The following is a 27282-nucleotide window of genomic DNA, read 5'->3' as shown; positions in this document are numbered from 1 at the left end:
GCTGTTCATTTGTTATGATGTGTTGAGTGTTTATTATAAAATTGGTTAAGACTACACTTCATCACTTCAGCTACACTTTTTATTTCATTATTTCAAAAATTTAGGCACTTTATTTTAGTTGACTTAAGTTTAGAATTTATTATTAGAGTAGTTATTATTTATTATCCCTCCAGTTTGATGTGAAATATTATTTGATTTGACAGTCCGTTGTTGACTAAAAACATGTTGATACAACTATAGGTTATGGTACTGAATGATGAAGCAAGTTAGTCGTTTTGATGTTCCGGACGTTTGCTTCAGGAAATTTTCTCTAACTGGACCTCTTTGAATTCTTATTGAATACCCTTGTTCGAGATTCTATGTATGTAAACCAGGTCTGTCCACATTTACTGGTGAATTGAGACATCTTAAGTGTGATTGTGTGTGATTGTCATCATTACCATGACAACATGCATTGTACTGCGTACACTTGACCAGAAAAATAGAAACCCATGCACAGTGTAATATAATCCAATATAACAGCTCGGCAACAAGTTATTTTTTAAAACTTAAAATGTTTTATTGTTGTTCAGACTGTATCAGACAGGTGTTAATTCAGCGAAACATTTAAAATTTGTATTTTCTTTTTTTAATCTTTAATCTTTTTTTAAAAGTTTCACCAATGTAGAATTTATTGCAGAGCTGTTCTATTGGATGGCATTGGCTATTTTTTTAAAATGAGTTTTTCATATAATAACGAGGTGGCATGGTGTTGCAGTGGTTTGCACTGTTGCCTCACAGCAAGAAGGTCGTGGGTTCAAACCCCAGTTGCCCTGGCCTTTCTGTGTGGGGAGTTTGCATGTTCTCCCCGTGTCTCTGGGTGTTCTCTCTGGGTGCTCTGGCTTCCTCCCACCGTCTAAAGACATGCAGACTAGGTTAATTGGTGACCCTAAATTGTCCTTAGGTGTGAGTGGGTGTTTGTCTGTGTGTGGCCCTGCAATGGACTGGTGACCTGTCCAGGGTGTACCCCGCCTTTCGCCCAATGTCAGCTGGGACCCTGTACACAAGTTAAGCAGTTGACGATGGATGAATGGATAAACTGTGTACTGTACAGATTTTGTTATTTGTGTCAGTTCAGTTTATTTTTAATATATATATTGTCTCAAGAATAAATGCTTATGGATGCGTGTCTGCCAAATTAAGGAAGAAATCCAACCTAAATCCTGTTAATGTCATTAAAATGGCAGCTATTGGCAATGTGCATTGCATTTTGTAATAATGTTTTATTTTTGTAAATCTTTTACAAATTACAGTTACACACACACACACACATATACATATATGTGTGTGTGCGTGTGTGTGTGTATGTACTAAAAATATACTAAAAAAAGACACCAAACCATCAGCTTTCTTAGAATAAAATATGTACTATATATGTCACCATTTTGTACCAGCTTTTTTAACTAATATGACAGGACAGTCGCTGACACTTGCTTTTGCAGGTACATCGATTTAATTCAAGTTATCTTTGACTCATCAGTATTTATCTCATTATTCTGTTGTTTTAATGTTTTAGTGTTTAGTGTTTATGTTATTCTTATTTCAGAAATCCAGTAGAAGTTCCTAATTTCTGTAGTTACATAGAATAGTTTATTTCGGTTGACATTATAATGTACAAAAAAAATGACAATTTGTGTGAATATGCTCTGTGCAAAAATCTAACACGCTTACACCATCCTTTTCACACAAAATAATTCACACAATTAACAAACGAAAAAGGAATAGGAACCCTAAGGCTTATTTTTTCCGATGTTATACACTAAAATGCAAAATAACAGCAATAAGAAAGAAATAAACAAAAGGAGGAACTAAAAAAAGAAACTTATTAGTTATTAGTTTTTTGAAACTCCACTGAGAAATACACAATTTCAACTCATCAATACGTCCAATCCATAATTTAACTCCCAAAACTAAAACACATGTATTTTACATCAGATCTCACTTAACAAGACTTTCTCTATGTAAACAAAAGGCCTATATCTCTCAAATATTGTTCACAAATCTGTCAAAATCTGTATTAGTGAGCACTCCTCACAGGTGTGGCATTTCAAGATGCTGATCAGACAGAATGGGTATTTCACAGGTGTGCCTTAGGCTGGCCACAATAAAAGGCCACTCGAAAATGTGCAGTTTCATTGTATTGGGGGGTCTGGAAACCAGTCAGTATCTGGTGTCACTGTCTGCAATCTGTCCTGTACAGTGAAAACCAGGATTCATCTGTGAAGAGAACACCTCTCTAAAGTGCAAGACGCCATCGATTGTAAGCACTTGCCCACTCAAGTCGGTTACGACGTCAAATTGCAGTCAGATCGAGACCCAATGAGGATGACAAGCATGCAGATGAGCTTCCCTGACATGGTTCCTGATAGTTAAAGTCAAATTAAATGCAGGTAGATGGATGGATTTATATCTCTCTATCTCTCTATTTCTCTCACTCTCATTCTCACTCTCACTCTCAGCCCCAACCGGTCGAGGCAGATGGCCGCCCACCCTGGGCCATGGTTCTGCTCGAGTTTTGCCTTTTAAAAGGATGTTTTTTCTTGCCTGTGTCGCCAAGTGCTTACTCATGGTGGGAATTGTTGGGTCTCTGTAAATAATAGCAGTATGGTCTAGACCTGCTCTATATGAAAAGCACTGAAAAGATGTTTCATAAACTGCGTCACAGATTTCACACATGAAACATGGTAAAATATTGACTTATATATAGATATATTGTAGCTGGCATCAAATACCATCAGTATGTGATATTTTTCCAGCTGACAAAACAAATCATCATGTTTTAATTTGGTTATTCTAGGCCACAAAATTTTTTTAAATTTTAACTTGAGGATAAACCCCTTGAGATGCTCATTTTCAAGGGGGTCCTCAGACACAAAACAGGGAATTTAACAAGCATTTAAAAATAGTAATAATAATTAATTAAACAATGCAAAACAGTCAACTTAGTCACTTCAACAAGAACATACACAGAACAGAAAATAGCACTGCTTTTCTGATAGACAGTTGAGGCAGACTGTGTTTTATTGGATTGTTTTGGTGAGCTGATTGCATCCTGAAAATATGGATTAAAAGTTCATTATTGATGAAAAACTGATGCAATGCAACACATTATCTGCAGCACATTACTCCACCAGTTATGAGCTTATTATCATTAATAAAACCAGATGCACATAATAACGGTGTCAGATAATTTCCAGAGCGACGATACTCTTTGACCACAAGATGGCATTAGAGTAGCTGCTTCGCCACTCAGTCAGTGACAGTAAGCTTCATTCCAAGCACTCATTGTACCTCTCAAGGAAGGTAAGAGACTGTATAGTTATCACCTGAGTAGGATTTACTCTATCCCACAAACTATACAACCTACTACCTCACCTTGCTAGGCTCAACTTCAGCCACCAATGAATATCCTTAAAAATAAGACTCCACTATATGTACAAACTTCAATACTTGTTGTTAAAGTAGACCATTACACCGGGTAAATATATAAAGTCTTTGTTTGTTCTGCAGTGTCCTCCTCATAGGTGAGGGATGGGTTATCGCTTTAGTCAGTCCATGAGATCCTTTATCCACGGAGCTTCTTATGTGCAGACAGGCTTTGGCACCACTGCAGATCATCCTGTCTCCTTAGGAAAGACAGTAGATTGTATAGTTATCACAGAGGGAGGACCTGAACCCCACAACTATTCAATCTACTACCTCAGCCTTAAGGACAGATACTTTTGCTGGTAGTGGTGGAAACTTGTCAGTCGAACTGTGAGACAAAAATTAAGAGAGAATAAGTGAGTTTTTAGATCGGCGTGGGGCAAACAATGTTGGAAAAAATATTAAATATTCTGTGTAGGTTTAACCACATCTAGTCATTTCAAATTGTGCTTAGAGCAGCACTTTACAGAAAAAAACAGTAAAAACATGTGCACACTGTTAAACCACATTACACTGCCATGGAATGAGTTAGCCTGTAACAGTTTTATCAGGAATGACCTTCTAGGAGCAATTTCCTCTTTAAACTCACCACATTGTAGCCTGAGATCACCGGGCTTACAAACAGCCCGACGGTGCTACTGTGTTTATGTAAGTGATATACAGTATCTGAACACTGGCATTGGTCAACACAAATGTATTTGGCCAGTGTTTATGAATGACTGGTGATGAACACACTACACATTAGCAAACCATGAAAATGTACAAAAGAAATGCTTTCTTAGTGACTTGCATATTGTAAGATAAAATACACTTTTATCACCACAGAAACTGTGACATTGCAACCCTGCAAGGTAAAAATCAGTTAGTTTCAGGTATGGCATACTGAAGGGCAGCTGTGCCAAGAATTAGTACCCATTTTACTTTAAAACTAAGCTTGGTTCTTTTCAGCTATTTTTCCCTAAAGGTCAGTTTAAGCACATCTCCCTCCAGTTTGGTCCCTTCCGAAACTAATCCACAGCAAAGCAGAGAGCAAAGATGGAAAATGGCAGTACCTCGGCCATTTTATGGTGTTGTTTGGCACCTGTACCCAACATCTGTGGTGCAACCTGTTAACTTCTGCCTCCTGTACCTGTTTATTTTCCCCAAATAAAGGTATAGGGGATGTTGAGACTGACTTAAGGAATTGCCTGTTTATAAATTATTTTACAGAGCTGATCGTTGCTGATTCATAAATGCCTGCCAAAAAATCCTGCTAGAGATTTCCGTTTTTGCTTGAGATGTTTTGGTAGAGGAGGCTCAAGGTCTGACTTCTGAAAACTGCCTTTTTGCTTGGTGTGAAAGCCACTTTAAGTCCATTGAAAAAGGAGTCTTGTTTACTGTGCCAGTTAGAGTCTGGGACACAAGCTGGGCAGAGCTGTCTGGGGCCCAACAGAGCCATACTTTGGCAGAGCTGACTGAGCCCAGACACTGTTGTGGTAGACAGCGATGGTCAATCCGTGCTACGGCTAGGGCGTTTTGCATAAATTAGCATGTGAACCATGGTCGCTGAAAAGCGGCTGGGCAGTTCATTAACATTCTGAATTCCTCTTTAGACTAATTAATGCCGACAGTGATTGAAATGTTTTGGCAGGCTGTGCGGCTGTGGTGCCAGGGCATGCTCATCGGGCCGGACTGAAAAGGCACAAGGGCACCAGAGAGTGGGAGGCCTTAATTGAGATGTTGAATTAATTAGACTGTAAATGGTATCAAACTCTTCTAACTGGCTAGAGGGGATGGAGTGAAAGAGTGATTTAAAGTTTTTATTCAAGAAATAATTTTTATACAAAATTTGTTGTTTATGGGCCATCACTGTGTGGTTCTCTGGTGAAACATTAATAACTTCTGGGATTATTTATTGATACGGACAACTGCTTTTCCAACTACAGTAATTAAAACTACAACTACTTAAAGCTTACACTACAATATGGACAGTCAGTTCAACTCAAAGGTAGATATTTTGGTGTCTTAATGTAAACCTCATTTAATATCTAAAGTAGAAGTCTAAAAAAGAAAAGAATTAACCACATGGTCTTTTCTTCCCTTCTGGTCTATTCAGACAACACACCTAACCGCCACATTGCATAATTTAACATGATGCGACTCACATCTCTGTTTCTCCCAATAATCCCATCTCAAATTTAATTGTTCACATTGTTTCAATGAAATATCAGCAATCAGTTCTATTGCTAAAGCGCTACCATAACTTTAGACAGAAGTTTGATTTTAAAGCGGAATACATCTCTCTACCACAGGCTAGTGAGGCATGCAAACAGGCACGCTTTTATTTTCTTACCTTAGTTTGATTGTTTCCAAATATCCTGTTTGTGATTGTGCATAAACTTTTTTTTAACAAAAGCTATGCTTGAGGTAAACGCTAGTAGCACCTCCATTACGAACCAAGAGCTAAAGCAAATGTTTCTCTTTTTTTTTTTTTACAACCGGAAGTGATGGTTTGACTTTCACAGTCTATCCCCAAGCTGCCGATGATAGAAAAATGGCTGCTGTGTTGCCGAAGGAATAGTGTTATAAATCCATGACCTTCATCTGAGACTCAGAACAATCAACGTGCCAATCAATATATTCACTGTTCCTTCAGATAGAGATGTCTAGACCAGCTCGTCTTACATTGGAAACCGTTCAACTTATTAAAGATATCCATGTTGTCAAATGCCCAGGTGCCGAACAAACTGAGAATTTAGTAGACGAAGGCACAAAAAAATACCCATTACAAGTTGGCATTGGTCCATGATGATCGGCGGAATACGGGGGACGATTGTGAGGGAAAAGACTGAGGTTCATTCTCTTATGCGGCTCTCTCCAATATTTGGTGCCAAGAAATGGGCATTGTCTGCATGCCAAGCTGAATCTCAATGAGACAAAAAGGGGGTGATGTCGTGGATGCAGCATGGCAGAACCCACCACTGAGGGGGGAGGAGAGTATTTGTAGCCAAGCAATGAGAGGATGCCATGTCAGACAGGGGGTATGATACCACACAATAAGCAATGGTGACATAGCTCACTGCCAGATGTTCAGTGTCTGTGCTATGTGAGCTAGGTGTTCACTCATCTAGAGAAAGGTCCATTGTTCCATAAGCAAACTTATATGTTTGTTTTGTTTTGAATCTCAGCATCTGTGATGTTTAATAAACTCAGGCCAGTCGGAGTTTACGTCCATCTAGCAGGCTATAAATCTTCACTTGCGGTAACTGTCTTTATTTAGAAAATAATTTCCAAATTGATTGTAACTTAGGTGGAGTATCAAATAACTGAGCTGTCCTCTATATTTTCTCACAAATTCTATCCAGCCTGCCTTTATACTGACTGACATTGAATACATTAAAGTTACTGGAAAAACTAAAAAAACATAAAAAAATAAATTTTATGTGTGGAGCCAATCAGGAAACTTCAATCAGAGACTTCAAGCTAAAGAAAATTTTTTTTGGCGCTGTAACTGACTGTGACAATATTATCCTCATGGAAAATCAAGTGTTTCAACTGTTCAAAATTTTAATTTGCAGTTTTTCAATATACCATTTTTGCAGTCATAGGCCTATTGCAGGGAACATAATACATTATACCACACCTGGCCCCACAAAGTAATTTCTTCTAAGTTCCTTTTTATTCCTGTGTACTCTCTGTTGTCTTTTATTTTGGTATTTCTTTCCAAAATTACATTTCCTTTTAATATTAGGTTGGATGAGCACTTTTAAAAACCTTGAATCTTAGAAGTTTAGGGGTATTTTAAAGACTAAAAATTCAAAAGCATTTGTAATTCTGGAAATATTGTCAGCAGCTGTGTAGTATGCACATGTGGCCCACAACCTTTTTTTGGTTGTGCCCCCTTAACTAGAGGCAGTATATATTTAGTCATGCAACATGTGATAAGGAGCACATCTGTGATCATTTCAATCAAATAGTGATTTTCCATTCTCAGAAAGTTTGATTTTGTGTAGCAGAATTTTCTTATTTCCTGCCCCAGTAATCATCTCACAGTCCTTTTGATTAATCTTACTTCCCCTTGTGGGGGTCGAGCCCCAGGCTGAGAGCCACTGGACTACACAGTTTATCTGTTCCTAATTGGAGGGTATAATGGTCCCCTACAGAATGACAGAGCATCATTAGATAAACTGGCTTTGTTTTAGGGACTCAGATTAAACCTCTAGTAGAAGAGGATGTTAAGACCTTATAAATGGCATGTGCCTGGACATGAAGTACATTTGGTGCGGGCTTTGATCTTAGCTCTCTCAAAAGTTTTCAGAGTTACCATGCCACTTGTACAATGAGATAACGCATTTACTTATGCCACTACTACTACTTAATGCTTGTTAAATAAAGCAGAGTGTAGAAACTTAAAATACCCTTACACCAAAGGTGGTGGGCATTTACTACATTAGAATATACTTTTTACTTGTAAACGTAAGTTGACAAAAAATACGACTTTTGGCACTCCTTGTTTTATTGGACATAGTAACACAGAAACCATTTAATATTATTGTATATTTTGTTACGGGCAGTGAAAGTTTCCTGTCTTTGGGCGACAGATGGCTCTTTGACATTCTCAAGAGCCCAGGGTGAAATAAAGCTCTGCAAGTACTTATTATGGTTTGTTTTAGTCAAAGTTAGCAGCTTGATGTTTAGTTTGAAGTTTAGGAAAACGCAGGAGAGAGTTTGAAAGTTTGTTCAGTGAACTGTTGTCATACGTGGCTCTGTCCGGTCACGGGAAACCTGCCAGTCTAATATTCCACTCCACTCCAGGTTAAAACAAATGCTATGATACCGGTGGAACACCAGGATCATCCAGATATTATTGTCAAGATGGATCGCTCATGGCTTTTGCTTGAAACTAAAATGGCGAAGAAGTGGTAGTTTATATACAACAGCCAGAGTCAAAAGAGGCAGATCAAATGCTGTTTATAGCCCATGAATCAGTTTTGCTAACAAACAGGAAGAGCTGAATGGATGACTGCAGTATGACCTGATAAAAGCAAACACCCCCTCAAAAAGAGACTTTGATCCTGGTAACCACAAAGTCACTCAAAGCATGGGGAGGAGAGAAATGCAAATAGCAGAGGATATGGGTTTCCAAACAACATGTCATCAAGCAGCATAGCAAGTTCATCTGAGGAGAACTGTGGGGGAGGAGGAAATAAGTTCATTTTCTCTCTGTCTGCCCATCCTTCCTGCTCCCTCCCCCTTTTTTTCTTCATTCACCCTATCTGTACAGTACAGTATGCCATAATCTGTCGTTATTGCACACTCAAACATGAAGCCAAAAGCTGACTGCCAACTGCACACCAAGTAGCACGTGCCAAAATGTTAACACAGTCAGTTCGCAATAGTTCTGGTTCATGTAGGGGTGTAATCTGAAAAGTAAAAAAGACTGTTGTTTTTGTAAATGTAACTCATTTTAATATTAAAGTTGTTTTTTAATAGCTTTCGCGCTTTAAAAAAACCCCAAACAAGCAAATCTGAAACCGAGAACCTGCAATCTCACAATACAAGCCCCTTCATGTATAGAACAATGCTTGCAACAAAGCGATCTGGTTCATACTAGTTTGTGAACAGGTCTATCAAACAACTGCCTTTAAGAACACTTCAGAAAATTATACCATTTGCCTGTATGATATACAAACCACATACTTCTTCCACCCATGTGGAATACTTTTTCTTTTTGTGGTAAAATGCATGGCAAGCAGTAGCTACAGTACAGCTGAAGGATATTTTTTGTTGCCTCTGGTGCAGATTTCTCACACCTACGTAGCAATCCAGAAAACACAGAAACCAAAATGTATATATTTTTTAAAAGAGATAAATGCCTTTTATCTCTGAGAATTTCCTGTTTGAACCTTAATAATCGCTTTTGATGGGGTGAAATTTGTTTGTTCAAGCCACTGAAGTTGTTGTGTCTTTAGGCTCCGACTTGCTGTAAATTACACTTAAACGTTGCTTTTTACTACAGTCCTTTAAGAGGCAGTAACATAACCACTAAAATTTATTTTTACTCAGGGCATGTGTTTTATCGAACAGTGCTATGTAAACAGACTTCCCATTAAATTAACTATATACAAATGCTTTGCTCATTATTTCTTAAGGCATATAAACCAAAAATGACAGTATTTAAAACAAAATCCCAGTGTGTCTCAATCGAGCAGAAACGGTGGAGATGTAGAGATTGTGTTCGGTGCAAGCAAAGCGGACACGTGTAGGTGACAGTAAAAGAAGTGTAAAAGTGCAACAGTAACAGATAATGGGTGACTTAAGTACAAAGAGAAATATCTAGGCCCAAAAAGAAGCAGAATCAAATATGAGAAATACCTGGAGGTGAGGTTTTTTGTACAGGCCAGGCTAATGTTCTCCCGCAGAGAATTAGGCCATGGTGGCGGTGGGGGAAAAAAGTGGGTTAGAAAACAGACAAGAATGCATTTCCACATCCCTCTCTTTCGTCTGCAAGATGAGGGAAAGGCTGAGTAGTGTACCAGCAAGCAACCCCACTTGAACAGGGGCTGGGGCTTGAGAGCAGTTTCTGGGCCATGCCCTCCTCTCTCCCTGCCCACTTTTTCCCGCTGCCAAGATGGAGAGACAGCAAGGAGAAAGGGAGGCAGCAAAAGAAACCATGCAGTTACTAAATTGTGCTTACATGCTCCTGCTAAAGATGTAAAAGTAGATTGAGTTTTGCTTTGGCGTGAAGTCACAGAATTAGTTAGCCACAGAAAGAGGAGCCGTCACATGAACTGTAGATTATGTGTCATCAAGTAGACATCTAACTTGACAATAGGATTTGGGGCTGGGGGGGTGGATACAAAGAGAAAGAGACAGACAAAGTAATAAGCTTGAGTAAAGGAATCAGATATGAGTACTTACATGCTGTCTTGTAAGAAAGCCAAAAGGTTTGACAGATTTATCTTCAGTTGGCCAAACAATTCAGTGCCGGATTTTCCTGAAGCATTTCAGAGCAAATGAGTTAAAGGCTTCTCTCAGAACAGTGCAGTAAAGCCTTTTGTCAGCAGTTGGCATCAATCCCAGGTACTACATGCCTCATAGTTCCCATTTTTGTTAGTCACTCCGGACGTCTTTAGTTGTTCTGCACCTGCCTGTGTTTTTATTCGGATTTGTTGCAGAGTCGATGGAAAGAACGGTTACCCGTGCGGTTCTGATTTAATTTGATTGTAACAGCAGTGTTTACTGTCAACACAACAAACCAAACGAGTGGTCTGGGATGTTTACCAGAATACATCCTCAAGTTACAGAATATGTCAAGGTGCTCTGAAATGAAAATAAGGGCAAGGGAAGGGTCAATCTCTGGGAACGAGCAAATCCAAAGATAATTTTCCCCCCCAAAATTAAAAACACTAAAATAATCCAAGTCTTGAATAGGGCACAACAATTTAATTTCAAATGTCCATGCCGCAGAGTGCCACGGACACTCATCAGTATCTTTCCTCAGGCAAAATCCGAGACAGCTTCCTGTGTGACGTCACAGACTCTTCCTTTTTTTAAAGCAATTATTTCCCATACTCTAAATCCTTTCTCTCCTTGTGCAGTCTTCTTTCCAGACAGTTTCTGTACATATTCTTGAGGAATTTGTAGTTTAAATGAGCAACAAAAAAAGCAAGCATGAATCATTGTGCTTACATCTCAGGCAGGTTGAAGAAGAGGAGATAAGGGGAGAGGAGCTGCAAACTCCCTGTACCAATCTTAACTTTGTCTCGCGAAGACTGAGCTTGTACAAGTTTCAGCTGCAAGGGCTTGGGCCAGCCTCCATTGGCACCGTTTCAAAAGAGCACTGCCTGTTTCAGAAAAACGGAGGGGACAAGCCTGCGAGAGGAGTGCTGGCTCTCTGCACTGTCTCTCCTGTCACCCTCTCTCTCTCTCTCTCTCTCTCTCTGTCAGGGTAATGCCAGCTCGGGCCAGCTCAGTCGTTAAGGCATCTGTTTATCTGTTAGAGATCCAAGGTAGTCTGGATCACTCCAGAGAGGCTGGTCTCTATCACAAACACCCAGAGAATAGGAAACGCACGCCACAGCACAATTTCCTGGATACTTTGCCCTCAATTTCAGATGTGTGTCAAACTCTCACGAGGCTCAGCGCTGCTTGTGTTACAGTTCACACAAGGTTCTGGCTGCTTTGCCTTTCTTTCTGCTCTGAGTGGCTTACGGTTTCTCATCTAACCTTCCACTTTGCTTCTTTCTCTACACTTTATAGCGGGACCAATTGTGCCATTTTTCTCTTGCCATGTTATCCCCTACAACACTTACACTGAATAGTTTTAAACAAGTATGCACAAAAGTAGGTTTATGTTCACACTTAGAAAAACAATTAGTGGTTTCACAAACACAAAGTAGTTCTCATTCTCATATCCTATGAGTAAGCTCTTCCTCTTATGGTGTGCCTGCTTTATTGTAAAACCTCTCATTGCAGATCATATGGAGCATACAGTGTACAGCCAAGGGCATACAGGAAGGATATTTGTGTTTAACAGTATTTGCTAACCCCACTGTGCCCAAAAGTTAAAAAAGGACAGTACTGAGTGTTTGACATTTGAGTACACACAGAAATCCTGTTAAAAATGTCAGATATTATTTCAACATTCTCGAATGAAAGTGAGACAGTCTTTCCTAAAAGCTAAAAGCTGTGCAAAGTTGTGAACTACTGTTTGCCAAAGGAAGGATGCAAAGATTACATAACCTACTGTAAGCTGTGAAATGATTAGAAACAACTGCTTCTTCTCAGAACTTATAAAAACACAGTTGTGTTTGGAATTTACAGTAATACTGACACATTACTGACATGCAGGAAGCTGCCAAAAATACTGAATATGATATGAAAACGTCCAGCTTATAAACTGTGCATTGATTACAACATCATAAAAATCTGACTTGGTCCACCTCAAATGATTATTTTTATTATTATTATTATTATTATTATTATTATTATTATTATTATTATGCTCTTGTGTAGCTCGTTAGTCACACTTCTACTTAATATCTTGTCTGCATGCATATATGCAGTGGGCCCACGGGGACCATCCAGTTGCGGCTCACAATACAGCAGTCATGTGATAACTGTGCATTGTGCACGTCATTGTGCATTTCAGTGGCCTCTCCTTTTCTCTTATGGGTCAATAAGGGCAAGTAATGCGTTATGCGTTGTATACCTATAATATGATCACCTATTATCTTGCTGGGAAGCGTGCGTGAAGGAGTATTCTCAATATGCTCTTTATTAGATTTTGCACATTGCTACTGGAGCCTTCATGGGGAACTTTTGTTTCAGCTTGGTCTCTTATCTACTCAACAAGCCAATCTTGGTGGTCCAGTGAAGACCACATGCGTACAGAGACACTTTTATGTTGAGAGGGACAGAAACAACCCTTGATAACTTGATAGATCCCGGGACTGCAATAGAAAATTCTTATACAGGTTTACAAAGTGGGAAACTCGGGGAACCTTCAGGGGGATATTACCCATAAATATAAGTGGAGTAGTTTCATATAAGCATTACAATATTTATGTGAAGTTTTGATTAGACATTTCACTTGACCAGCTAAAAAAGTGCATTTATTATGTTTTGTTTTTACCAAATCATATCCCAAAACAAAACTTGTTAAAGGTCTCCTAACAAAACAGTATCAAATGGAGTTCTGAGGTCTGTGTATATTTTTGCTGGCCTAGTAGATTTTTCAGCCATGTGATTGATGTCAGGAGTGGCAATATTGGTCACTGGTCAGTGAATAAAATGTATTTCCGTAAAGTGAAATTTGGTTTAGACGTGCATGGTTCCCAGAAGATTTAGGTGATGCTTGCCTTTTCATCTAATGTCTTTAACAGGTTAAATGTTCCAATTGTCTAATAACTCAATTTATGACAGTGTGTCTCTAAAACAAATGGCCAACTTCTCACCAGCCTCAGAATTTTGAGATCAATGCTAACATAGTATGTTGCAGTAACAGTACACATCAACAAATGAATTCAGACTATAAGCATGAGAATTCCATATAGGAAAAAAAGATAAATGTTGTGATATAGTGTGGTATAAAATACAAATGTATATACCATTTTGAAATTCTTTATTATCAGGTGAAATTATCATGTGTTCTGGATATTTGGAAAGTGAATAAGTGTTGTTGCTAATTAGTCCATTTCTGAGATGCTCATAACTTAAATATCGATGAAGTGATGGCCTATCACTCAGTTGGACTTAATTAGTCCGGGAACCAACTAAGTTTTTGATCACATCCAGAGATAACAAATGGATCTTGTAACTTTTCTCGTAAATTGTTTCCTTGTAAACCTTTGAAATGGGGTTACTGGCTTCTGAGAATTAGTTTCATATCAAACAAATTGCTACGTAACATTGGTAAACCAATCTTAACATTAACGTTAGCAAACAATTAGCATGTTTAAAAATATCAAGAATTGTTAGTTCACAAGGACAAAATATAGCTAAAGAAAACCTAGCCATGTCTGACAATGTAGAGCTCAGCCTGACAAGCTGAGCCGAGGCCTTGATTTGATTCAATAACCACACTTTCCTCTGGCGCCACCGTCAGTCCAAAAGGTATACTTTTTTCCGTACCAGTGATTACAACCTCAGAATAGAAAAACATCTCTCTCCATTTTTCAGGATGTGACCTTGTTGAATTAACAATGTGAGATTGTGAGTTTCATTTTACCTTCAACCCTAGAGACTATTTTTGCTCCTGAATAACATCTTTCCATTTATAATGAATGGACGAGACCTCCTGCCATTGTCTTCTTTTGTACCCCTCCACCTTCCTTGAACAATCCTTCCTTTGGGAATAGATTCATTTACTCTAGATTTTCCTGTTTCGTCTTCATTGTTTGTCCTTCCTGAGATATGGGCCCTCTCTGAGTTGATGATTCACCCAGCTTTACAGTTCCACCAGGTTCACGTCCTCAACAACGTGCTGTTTCAGCACTAAAACCGCGGGTGAACTAAAATATCATCATCATACTCCCTCCTCAAACACAGGTCACTGCCACTGGAAGCTCCACCTTTATGTATTTAACATAATTCTTCTTTAGTGTTTGCACTGTTGCAGAACTACTTTGAATGGTCCCCGTTTCACCATAACTTTGATTAATGTGTTTTCATTTCATTCAGGCTTGTTGTTACAGTTGTATAGTAAGAGTGGGTTTTAAAGCCTCTAGTGTAACCCTGCTGCTTCTCATTGCTTCAACAATGTTTACCGTCTTGCACGCAGTAATAAAACACAACTGACACCGTATGAACACGGTATGGTGAGAAACCCACTGTTTCTGTCCCTTTAAGATCTTGATGGCTTCTCCGCTGCTCCCTTGAGGTCGCTGGCCTTCCTTAGGCCGCCTGCCAACTGCCATGTTACTGTCAAGCATTTGCAGAAATGCCAGCAAAGCCATTAGTCTAGACCCTTTTCAACAGTCAGCAGACTGGACAGCATGAGCAGCACAGTGATGCTCAGGGTCTGGTCTTATAAAACTACAGCACGTTACACTTCCTTCTTTATTTTCTATCATGTGTTATTGTTCACTTCAGCTGTGATTACTCTTCTCGCATCGCCTCTTGTGAGCTATGAGACTGCCACCTGACAGGACTGAGATTGGGTTTGAGCTTGTAGAAAACCATCTTTACGATGGATATTTATAAATATTTTATACCTTTTACGATTGAGGTTTAGTCAGTTATTTTACATAAACAAGCATTAATTGAATTACAGTACCTCCATGTGCCCCCTGGTGCCTCACAGCTGTTTCTTGCGTTGTTTTTCGTCTCTTGGGGTACAGCAACATCTAGTGGTTGACTGAGGACATCACACTGTATTGAATTTTTTTTTTTTTTTTTAACACATTCTGCTTTATGCTCATACTGTTGTGCTCTTGGTCAAATACAGGCTACAGAGCTGCTCCACTGGAGCAAATGGAGATTATATTATTAAAGGCATTTTACCTGAAGCTGTGAGACCCTTTCCTTTTTACTTTCCAACTTTATACCTGGATTTTTCCAGCTTGTCAGGCATTCAAACAAGAGATCTTCTGGCCATAAACCACCCTCTCTAATACCAAGACTCTTGATGATTGTGCACTTTTATCATTTGTTTTTGATATGTGTTTTTCATATTCAGATATATCATATAAAAGCTAAAGACCCCATGATCGACAAGACATTGACTTGGTAAAGAAATGCACATAGCAAAAGGAAACAAACAAGGAAAATATTTGGTGAAACTAACATATCATTTTGTTATTATAAACCTTGTGAGAGTAAATTTGTTTTCTTGACAGCAAGGAAGACTTTTATTATAAAGTGATCGTTTGTTAACCTCCGCTCATGATTTAATTAAACATAGGTGAATTTAAACCATGCCCATTTTGTTTAATCTGAAACTATTTCACTTTCCCCCAGTAAAGTGAATTCACACAAGAGCCATATTTCTTTTCCTTGGGAACATCCACAGCTTTTCAATGAAAATCCTAGAAATGCTCACAGATGGTGAGTAGCTGATTAGTGTAATCCCAGTTGAAGGGTCGGGCGTCCTGGTTGTGTGATAGTCAATGGAGGGACCTGTTGCTTTGTTAAAAATCCTCTTAGTAGTCGGGTCATGTGACCCCTCCGTGGGGTACAGGATGTGTATGGAGCATTGTGGGCATTCACAAGCCAGATGGAGACAATCACACTGCTGCTTAGAAAACCAATTACATACATGGTGAGAGATTGTATGTAATGCACGTTTTTACATTCATACTGATATACCTTTTACATGCAGGTTTAAATCCAGTGATTTGCAATGAATGTCCTTCTGTCTGTACACTCTCTTTCACCTGTTTGCTCATTAAGACCAAAATCTGGATGTAACTTTTTTACACATCAGCCATGCCCCTCCACAATCACATCGTGAAAGAGGCCTGGACATGGGACAGGTATGTCAGCATTACCACACAACAATATAGAACTTTGCACATGTATGTCTAAGACGTTTTCGTATGAAGCCATCTAAGTGTTAGATATCCCCTGAGGACTTGTGGTGTTCTGAATGGTTTTTACTGCTTTAACACCCCCACTTTCCGCTGGTACTAGCCAAGTGGTACTAAACCAATAAGAGAGGTGAGGCTTTAATCATTGCTGTCAGGCAGACCTACTTAGGCCCGATTCCCATACCTTGTTACCTGTGACCTGTTAATGTAACAATCACACTTGATACCACAGAGCTCACTGGGCTATGGGAAGTGCAAGATGAGAAGCTTTTGACACCATCTTGACTGCTGGTATACATGGATCCTAAGATGCCTAGATGATGCTAAGAAAGAGAGTACCAAACAGCTAATCATTTAAATAATTGACAGGTAAATCAATAAAGAAAATAATCGTTAGGTATAGCCCTATTTCAGATCACACATGTACAAGCAGGTGATTCAGATTATGTACGGTATAGCAAAATAAAAGCCTGCCTTTTAGGAACATTGAGTATTTTGTTGACACTAAAATTATACAATAATATAATTTATGGATGGAACTTTGGAATTGCTACCATACTGACAAATGGCTAACTTACTAATATTGTAACATTTTGTTAACAACTTGCATTTATCATTGTTTTTTCCCCAGGAGTCAAGAGGATGAGGATTCTGCTTCAGACCCACTGCTGCAGGAAAATATTTTATTTAAATTTAAGGTTAAGAAAATATAGAATCCCATTCCATCTATTGAAACTGTTGAAAAAATAGTGAACAAAGATGATAGACTTTACTGACATTGCTGGCTGTCTGATCTAAAGTACAATAGGTGTGAAGCTGACACGGATGTCCCGGACACAAAAATGAGTTTCAGGTCTCGGATATTGGACAAATGTGATAAACAAGTCTTCTCCCTCCCCCTGAGCCTTTGTTGGTTTCACCCGTTGACGTGTTTCTACAGAGCAGATGGCTTTATACATAAATCCTATTAACAACTTTCTGCTGATGGAGACGCAGTGAGTGCAAGGCTTTCTCACTCTTTCATCATCTCTGCTGAGAAGCCTGCTTTTTTATTTTCTAACCTCTAAGGAGAAGCGGTGGTAGAAAGTCGGAGGCCTTGCCATGTCAGCAGAGAAGGTAAAAGGGTGGGGTTGTGGTTTTGTGGATTTTTTTTTATTGACTCTATCAAATAAGATTACTTCTCAGTGTTTATTCAGCTGCCTAGTGATGACATGTAATAATATTTGTAGAGTGAGACCTGAGGGGTAACAAAAGTTACTTTAATAAGGGTCAAATACCACTTCTGCTCTTGTCATACAACAATCTTACAGTTAAAGTGCAGAGTTAGGAGTTGGGGTGCAATGCTTTCATGAGACATTTTTCAATCTTTTTATTGCCTTGTGTTTAGTTTGTGATGTAGAATACTTCAGTTATTTAAATATTAATCAAACACATGTAGAAGAACAATTACATAGACAATAATTTCTGACCCACATGTGAGTTAACTGCACTGGATAAAAACGCCAATATGGGAAGTATTGTATTAGAGTTTTACAGATTATCCAACAGAGACCCTATTCAGACAAGACTTCGAAACTGAAAAGCATCACTCTAGGCAGCTACAGCATGGACCACCTTCATATCACATCTTGATTGACAGTGTCCAAGTTTATGGAGTTCTTCTGCTAAGCAATGCATTTGCAAAAACACACATGAGGGATTGAAAGCTGTCAGTAATCCAGTCACCCAAACCACTTATAGTGCTGCTGTGGTGACGTCCAAACCAAATGTGACTGCAACTAACCAAATGTAACTTCCTTTTTGCATTTCCTTCTTTAATGTCTATTTTATTTATTATGAAAGGATTTTTTTTGTATTGCCAACAGTTAACCCACTTTTTTAGCAATGCTTTGATTAGAGTAATAACCAAGCACATGAAAATGATCTGTGGCAGCAGCAAGACAAGTTTCTTATGACACAAGACACTTTTCTTATGAAAAGAAATAGAGAAGAATAAAAGTTGTTAGTGAAGAACTGTCTAGTAATTCTGCAAAAAAAGTTCAAACTTGTGTAAAATAACATTTGACAATTTTGACCCAGCAATTAATTGCAATATGACAAATGTCAAATCTGCCATTACTTAAGAGTTGTGGACACAAATAGACCAGATAGTCCATCGATGCAGGATCTACCTCTAATAGGATTACCTTTACTGTCTCTGCTGGCCGCAATCACACTGACCTCCTTCAGTGTGACTTGGGACAGTGACACGTTGTGCCTGTCACTTACAAAGGTTTAGTCTTCAGATTCCTCACACTTATGAAATACTTGGTATAAACACAACTGGGTTCCCTTCTTAGTAATTGTAACGTGGATATATTTTATGTGAAAGTGTCTGGTCACATAGAGGAGTAGGTTTGAGCCCCCTTTGGACTTTGCCTTAAGCTCTTGTGTCTAAAGGCCCAGATGAAAGCTGAAAACAGGAAATTGGAGAAAGTAGTGAAGATTTACATTTAAAAAAAAATACAGAACAGACAAAAAAGAGGCTTGCTTTCTTGTATCCTCTAATATGTGTGATGTAAAGTGTGTTTGTGATTTACTGTAATTGTGTTATTTTTAGTTTGTTAGTACTCAGGAGGAGGCCTGAGCAAGTTTTAAATAAAACAGTAATGAAACGTTTAACTATGTGTTGCTGTATTATCAGAAATAGTAACAGATTTTTCAATTCTAGAAAATGCAGGTGTGGGGATTGTATCATTGTTATCATGCCTGTTGCTTCATTGACTTCCTGTACCTAAACAGTAAATCCAAATTGACATCAGCAGCTCAACATACAGCTTTACCAGAAGCTAAACATGTCTATTACTACATTTGCTATTACAGAACAATATAAAGATATTCTTTATACATTTTAATGCGAACCGTGTAACATAAAATGAATACTTTCTATTGTATGCTAGATCAACAATGTTGAGCTGTAGAAGTAGTAATAATACAATCCCTCTAAATATTTTCTTTTCATTTCAACCCATTGCTTCCCTTTACATCTGACTGGTGAGTCATTATTATTGATAAAGATCTCATGATGCTGCAATTTTTATTTAAATATTCCAAAATTTGTTTTATCTGTCTCCCAGTTTTTCTCATGTTCAGTTTTGTCATCTGTTCTCTGCTCACCTGACCTTCTTCCACAAGTCTCACCTCTAATCTGTTTTGTATCTTTAAAGAAAATCCATAGAAGATAAAAAAGAAGAAAGATGAGGCAAATGGTACAACAGAAGCCAAGCTAAATGGAAAAGAGGCCAAGCCCAAAAAAACAAAGACCAAGAAAAGTGAAGATGTATCCGAAGAGGACAGTCCTGCCATCCAAAGTGAGGAAGAGGCTATGATTTTTTAATCATTTCGTACGAAGAAAGTAGATGACAAACTGTGATATTTTGCATGTTTCTGTATCTCTACTGTAATCTCACTACATTGGTTACACCGCTGTTTCCTTATCAACATTACAGATGGAAAGAAGGTGAAGAAAAAGAAACCAGAAAAAGATAAAGAAGAACCAGAAAAGGAAAAAGAAAAAGAGCCAAAAAAGAAAGCCAAAAGTGCTCCAAAAAAGAAGAAAGGTACGTCATTAGTGGCGTGTTAAAACTAGGTAGTGTGAAAACCTTGAAGACTTTTCTTTAATTAAATGTCATACAAATAAACACTTCAAATGTAAAAAATAGTTTAATAAATGTTGTTCATCTATGCAGGTTCAGGCACAGATGATGACGATGATGATGACAATGATGCAGAAGACACTCCGAAAAAGAAGACTAAGAAAAAGACAATCAAGGACACCTCTCCACCCGCACATTCTGCCAAAGATAAAAAATCAAAACCCAAAGGTATGGCAAGAAGAAAGATCACGGTTTTGTCATTAAGGCCAAAGCATTAACAGGGTAATCTAAACAACAGTTTTAAGACCAGATTAAGAGGATTAGATCATTTTATTGTGTAATGGTGAGTGAGTGGAAACACTGACTTAGTTGCAGAGGAAACAAACACAGCAACCAAGTGAGTAGCTTGCCCTTAGGTAATCAACTGTGGGAAGTGTAATTAAAATGACTGCAACAGTCAAATCCTCATAATTTCAGGCTATGATGTTCTCCACTTTAGTGTCAGTTGGTGTTGATTTTAAAAGAGGACTGAACATTTTGGTAAGTCCTAATAGGATTTTGGCATTTCTTCACACTTAACCTTTTTAATTAGCCACGCTAGCAGCATGTCTCTAGGGTAAACATTATACCTGCTTAACATCAGCGTGTTGTCATTATGAGGATGTTAGCATGCTGACGTTAACATTTAGCTCAATGTCACTAATTCTTCCTTTTGAAAAAACAGTAAGAATGTGGAAAAACCTGTCTTACACAGCTTCTGATAAGTGTAGCTAATTATTCCTTTGTCTTACTTGAGCTAAAATCAAGTGAAAAACATTGCAGAGATATAACTTTAAATTGAGCAATTTATCACGTCATTATTGAATTACTGTATGATATAGCCCAGAATGTTGCTGTTTGTAATAAGTTGGCTGGATCATCTCCAGAGCTTTTGCCTCAGAGCTTAACCTTCCTCCACCTCAGATCAACCTGCTCTAACTTGTGTTTGTGGCTCCCTGCTCCTCCTGCAAAGGAAAGCCAGGTGCTCAATGTATGGTAACCACTGAAATTGATTCATTATATAGGTAGCCTAATTTATGGTTGGCAATATGTTTGCTACTGCAGCTAGCCCTGTCTCTTGCACAATATCAGTACAATATCAGCATTTTCATGTTTGTATTAGATATTGTTCAAAGAAGATTCTCCACATCTATAAAAGCTTTATCCTAAAAGTTCAAGTATCACCTTTGGTACTATTAATATGATGAACTAGGCCTATAAAGCTTTTGTTTAAGCACCTATAATACCTATTTTTTATTAACATCGGTTCACATGACTACTTTTGTTGAAAGGTAATGAACGGTAAGGTGATGAACAAACGGAGAGTTATCACTCGACTCTGTATTTGCAATCAGTTCACTGAGGTTTTTAGCATCTTTCAGCTCATTGGTTTGGTTTTCTGGCTCAGAGCTTAATGTTTTAGTTCACTCTCTCCACTCTCATAGCATTGTTTTGTGCTGGGTGAGGCAGCTGTTTTCAGCAAAAAAGGTCTGTTAACTTGCTCAGCACAAACTAAAATAAAAGTCAATAATGGACTTACAGATGGCCAGAAACATGACTCCTAATTAATAGGTAGGTAGGTAGATTTATTTTGTCACAATACAACAGGTTATAGAGTGAAAATGAGTCTGTAACTCCCTTCTTCTATGTAGCAGACAATATACATTACTATAGAAGCAATTTTAAAAATGGTAAAAACAAATAAACTATATTCAATGAAGCAGTGCTTAGGATGAATTTAAATGTAAAGTCAGTCTGGTGGTGCGGCAGCAGAAACTTCTATAAAGATAGAAGTTATAATAGAGTGCTAAAGTTGCTCTGTATCTACTAGATATGTAAAAAGGCAAAAGTTCATTAATACCAAAACTATACAGGAAGCTTCGGGCAATAATCAGTCAGCAAGTCAAGATATGAGAGCATGTTGGGACAGATTCGTCATTGTGTTTTTAAAGTGAGCGTTGACAGCATTGTGAGTGTAATCAAGGTTTTGAGGGCACAAGACTTGTGCCACTAGATATGAGTGAGGAATGTGGCAACCTTCATCTAGATATCTTCCATGTTATTACCTGAATCCCTCTCATGTTCTCAAGTATTCAGAATTTTACAAAACAGCTGGAAGAAACAGGGAGAGCAAATTTTAAACTGAGCTCACACAGAATCAGGATTGCACACTCAAAATTTGTTCTGCTCTTACAAATCTGTCCTGGTCTCAAATCCTGCTCCATGCTGCTTGATTACAGTTTGGATTTGATTTCCATTCATTTCATACATCTCTCCAAGTCCACTATCTAATACACAATGGAACGAAATGTACTGTACTTGCCTTTGAAAAAAAGAGATTGAATTCCTCAGTGTGTGCGCCCATGATTCTCTAGTTTGGTATCACATTCAAGGACAGATAACATTTTTAAAATTTTATTTGTGTCTCATTTCTCAGAGGAAAAAGATTCTGATGGAAAAGAAAAAAAGTCCAAGTCAAAGGAGAAGGACAAGAAGAAAGAACCAGCTTCAATGTTCCAGATAAATGGAGAAAAAGACTCAAAAAGCAAGAAGAAAGGTGTTTACATTTTGATAAACGGTCACTGCTGAAAACATTATGGTTTGCCTTTTCCTAAGCCTTTGAACATCCTTTATTGCAAATGAGACCTCACATCTTAACTGACTTTATAGTACAGTACAGCATGCATCTTGCATCATGCATCAAATTCAGTTAAAAATCTTTATACCTGTTCCCTGAGCAGCTGCCAAATCAGACAGTGATGAGAGTGAAGAGGAGACAAAGTCAGCCAAATCAAAAAAGAAACCCACTGCCGCCTCAGCATCCATGTTCCAAATATCGGGGGACAAGGACAAAGACAAAGACAAGAAGACAAAGAAGAAAGGCAGGTTTAACAGTAATTTTATCCTCCCTTTGAGTCACTGACAAGTATGTAACAATGTGTTGTATGTTTCAGGAAAGGCAGAAGAGAGTGATGATTCTGACTCAGAGAAAGAAGAAAAGTCTAAGAAGAAAAAGGGCAAAGGGAAGAAGAAAAAGGTATAAATGACCCATAAATAAAAAATACATTTAAGTAAATTATTGCCATGCCACACAGGCAAGTCAACATTTAATTTCAGTGAAAGAGGTTAATCATTTATGGTTTTAATCAAACTGAATATATTCATGCTTCTTGACCAGGAGAGATCTCCATCACCTGAGATTGAGTTTGACGACTTGGAGAAGTTTGTGATGCAGCCGGCTCCGCAGGGTGTGACCATCAAATGCAGACTGACTCGTGACCAGAGAGGGATGGATAAGAGTCTTTACCCTCTGTATTACCTTCACCTAGACAATGGAAAAAAGGTCAGGGATTTATCTTTATTGCAGTTTGATAGTTCATAGTTTTGGCATTTAGCAGATATTATGTTTTGCAATCAGAGCAACATTGATGTAAATGAGTAGTCCTCCAGATTTGGACAAAAAGAGACACACCATTAAATAAGATAAGTGAAATATAATTTCTGTCAATAGTTTTGTATTAGTTCATTTAGTAATATAATTGTCATTTTAGGATTGCTCTCTCTCATTAAATCTAACTGGTCTGCTTGTCATTTATTTGTCTTTGTAGACATTCCTCTTGGCTGGAAGGAAACGAAAGAAATGTGCAACTTCAAATTACCTCATCTCCATTGATGCCACAAATTTATCTAGAGGTGGAGAGAATTTTATTGGAAAGCTGAGGTAAAGCACTTCAAAGATCATTCATTCAAAAGCAGCATTCAAAATGTGTAATATCACCATAGTATTCTTTTACTGTGAGTTTTTAATTAATGTATTGTCTAGGTCCAATTTAATGGGGACTAAGTTCACCGTATTTGACAATGCTCTGAATCCAGAAAGAGCTCTTCCAGACATGTCTAATGCACGGCAGGAGTTAGCAGGCATCATCTATGTAAGTTAATTATTATCTAAGATCTAATTAATGGATACTTTTTTGGGGTACATTTGATTTAAAAAACAAAAGTGGTAAAATGTGAAAATCTTGATTTGATTTATTTGTGGCATCAGGAAACAAATGTCTTAGGAATGAAAGGGCCCCGAAGGATGACGGTTATTATTCCAGGAATGAATAAGGACAACGAGCGAGTACCTCTCCGACCAAGAAACGTAAGTTTTTTTAATAAACTTTTTTTATTGCTTTGAGTAGAGCAAAAAGACCGAAGAATGAATGGAATAAAATACTAAACAGACAAACAGACTTGGTCACAAGGGGCAATAGAGTAAGTTCATACATAATGAGTGTTTCACAGGGGAAACAGGTATACATGTCTTTAATAAATACACACACACACACACAAACACACACACACACACACACACACACACACAAAACAACTCCAAAAGTAAGTCTTTCTCTTCTTCTCAGATATACCTGTTATTCCATACATTAAATGCCAATTCTTGGTCACGATATATATGTATTTGCCCAAGAGAGTAGAGTGAAATGAAAAAGAAAGAAAAAAATAATCGTCAAAATGACTGGGCTGTTACATTATGTCCATTAAAGTCTCTTATGGTCCCCAACTGGATTTAAACAAGAGAGAATTGGCCTTGTATAAATGGCCAGTGTCCATTATGCATACAATTTCTGTGTTTAGTAAGGTCATTGCTTGAATGTTTACCAGTATACAAAAATTCTTAATACTATATGTCTTGTGTTAAATTGTACTTTTTAGTTTACAAAAAGTAATAAATGTGTAATTGGGATTATCAAGTGGACACATCCAACCGTAGATATTTTGACTTGTTGATTCATGTGCTTAAAACCATCAGATGACTCATTAGTCAAATCAGGCATCCCAGAATCCCCTGCTATGCACAATGTCAACAAATATATCCATACTGCTCACAGCTTGATTTATGGCATGTTGTGCGTTAATTGTGAGAGCATCACATGCCAACATGTAAAATAATATTACTCTTGTTGGTGTGGAGTTTTCCTGACGTATGTTTTGCCTATTCTTCATAGGAATGTGATGGCTTGTTGATAAGGCACCAAAATAGAAGGATGGAAAATATGATCGAGCTTCACAACAAGACGCCTGTCTGGAATGAAGAAACGGCGTCTCATGTGCTCAACTTCAACGGCAGGGTCACCCAGGCCTCCATCAAGAACTTCCAGATAGTCCATACCAAAGACTGTGAGTACTGTCTGTCTGTCAATCTATCTATCTCTCTATCTATCTCTCTATCTGATGCTATCTATCTCTCTATCTGATGCTATCTATCTATCTATCTATCTCTCTATCTCTGTATCTATGTATCTATCTATGTATCTATCTGATGCTACTATTATCTACAAAGCGTAACTTTAGATCTCTTTAGTTTTGTCTGGCAATGATAAGGTTTAAATAAATAAAGTAGACAATTTGTTCAATACTTTCTGCCTCAGTTGAACTTTGTGTTTTGTGCTAATTAGCAAATGTCTGCATGCTAATATGCTAAATTAAAAAGGTCAACGTGGTAAACATACCTGTTAAACACCAAGTTGTTGGCGTTGTCCGTTAAATGAACCTGAATCATATTAATTACTTAAATATCTGCCTGCCTATTTAAAGAACGTCTTGCCTTTTTCAGTGGACTACATTGTGATGCAGTTTGGACGAATAGCTGATGACATTTTTACGCTTGACTACAACTACCCACTGTGTGCCGTGCAGGCCTTTGCCATCGCGCTCTCCAGCTTTGATGGTAAAATCGCCTGTGAATAACAGAAGGATCCCCAGTTGTCTACTCACACTGAAACCAGTATGCAACACGCATACACTCACATTAGAACAACTCGTGTCTCTGGACTCCACCTTCAACGCTTCCTGTGGTGGGTGCCGTTAACAAATGATGGTTCTTTGAATGTGACAATACCTGCTGCTGCGCTGTCGCCCTTATGTGCGTGTGATTCCCGCCAGAAATAAGAAAAAAAACTGGTCTCATATTATCATTTGATCTCATACGACATAGCACAGGAGAGTCCTGGTTTTTGTCTCGGTTTGTCAGAGGAAACGTCTGAATTTGTGTGAATCACAGACAGACACACTTTAAACGACGCCATTGACTGGAGAGTTGTGGGCTTTTTGAGGGGATGATGGTACACCTTGATAATGTGGGTGTTTACAAACATCATTAAAATATGTTGAACTGTGTTGTGTTTTGGCTTTGTTGTGTTGCTATTCATTGCTGTGTATTGGGCTGTATATAAATGTCTTGTTTCTGATGTGACTGAAATGCAAACACACCAAAAATTAAGTCATAACGAGAATGTGTAGTTCCAAATTCAAGAGTTATCAACAACCTAAACACAGTTAACTCTCACAAAATAACTGATAGCTTTAAGAAAAAAAGAGAAAAAAAAAATTACTTTTATTTGAAGTACAGCATGTAGTATAAGCCTCAAAACAGCTGTTTTACACAACCGGCTGTCCATCTTTCACTGACTTTGAAACAGAAATTCCAGGTGTCAGGCATTGTCAGAGTAACATATATAGAATATATAACATGTTGGAATAGGAGTGTCTTTAGTTCGTGGTATCTACTTTTAAATTCTTTGACAAAGTATTCACTCTTACTTTTGCGAAGATTTCTCTGCCCATCTAACACGATTGGGTCTGATTTCTGCTCCTGTAGATTTTTCTATTATGTGTTTTTTGTTTCTATTTTGTAAAATGTATTTATTTCTCTGAACACTGCCTTTGTTGCATTTATAGGCTTATTGTAATTTAATAAAGCATGTGAAGTAATTTCCTTAAAGTCAACATTTATTGTAAATGTTATTGGTGTGTTGCATGTTGACCACTTCTTGTGTCTGTCTTAGTAACTGTTTAGCTTCTGTTACCAAAAGTGCTTAATTAAAATCATATAATAGAAATTAATGGATTTTGGGTGTCCGGTGGCAACAAAGTTCCCAGTTTGATTGCAGCCAGGGACCTTATGTATGTATGTATATATTTTATGACAGATAAAAGCTTCCTTGTAGTTTCAAGTGTTAAGAGACACCCACGCTGTTCTCCAGTAGCTTCCTCACATGTTGAGAGGAGATTCATTCAGGATGAAAAACCTGTTTGAGCCGAGGGCCTTGAGAGGACGTGAGAGGTGTGAA

General features: G+C 38.0%; 1 protein-coding gene and 1 long non-coding RNA gene across 2 annotated transcripts; one reads left to right on the top strand and one right to left on the bottom strand.

Annotated features, from left to right (window-relative positions):
- Positions 1 to 3037: 3037 nt before the first annotated feature.
- LOC123987432 lies at positions 3038 to 9932 on the bottom strand. Its single transcript, XR_006829129.1, has 2 exons — positions 9820 to 9932; positions 3038 to 3665 (listed from the first exon to the last, which is right to left on the bottom strand). It is a non-coding gene; the product is annotated as an uncharacterized LOC123987432 (long non-coding RNA).
- Positions 9933 to 16412: 6480 nt separating this feature from the next.
- Positions 16413 to 26883, top strand: LOC123986749 (tubby-related protein 1-like). Its single transcript, XM_046075095.1, is given in 12 exon segments — positions 16413 to 16421; positions 19693 to 19825; positions 19964 to 20074; positions 20204 to 20338; positions 22587 to 22706; positions 22888 to 23186; positions 23328 to 23492; positions 23758 to 23870; positions 23973 to 24081; positions 24198 to 24296; positions 25159 to 25330; positions 25767 to 26883. Coding segments are annotated over 12 exon segments (1599 nt in total). The 3' UTR covers positions 25901 to 26883.
- Positions 26884 to 27282: the final 399 nt, after the last annotated feature.

This window comes from Micropterus dolomieu, linkage group LG18, assembly GCF_021292245.1.
Source record: "Micropterus dolomieu isolate WLL.071019.BEF.003 ecotype Adirondacks linkage group LG18, ASM2129224v1, whole genome shotgun sequence".
Taxonomy (NCBI): domain Eukaryota; kingdom Metazoa; phylum Chordata; class Actinopteri; order Centrarchiformes; family Centrarchidae; genus Micropterus; species Micropterus dolomieu.
Note: the sequence above shows the minus strand (reverse complement) of the source record. Positions and strands in the feature narration are given on the sequence as shown.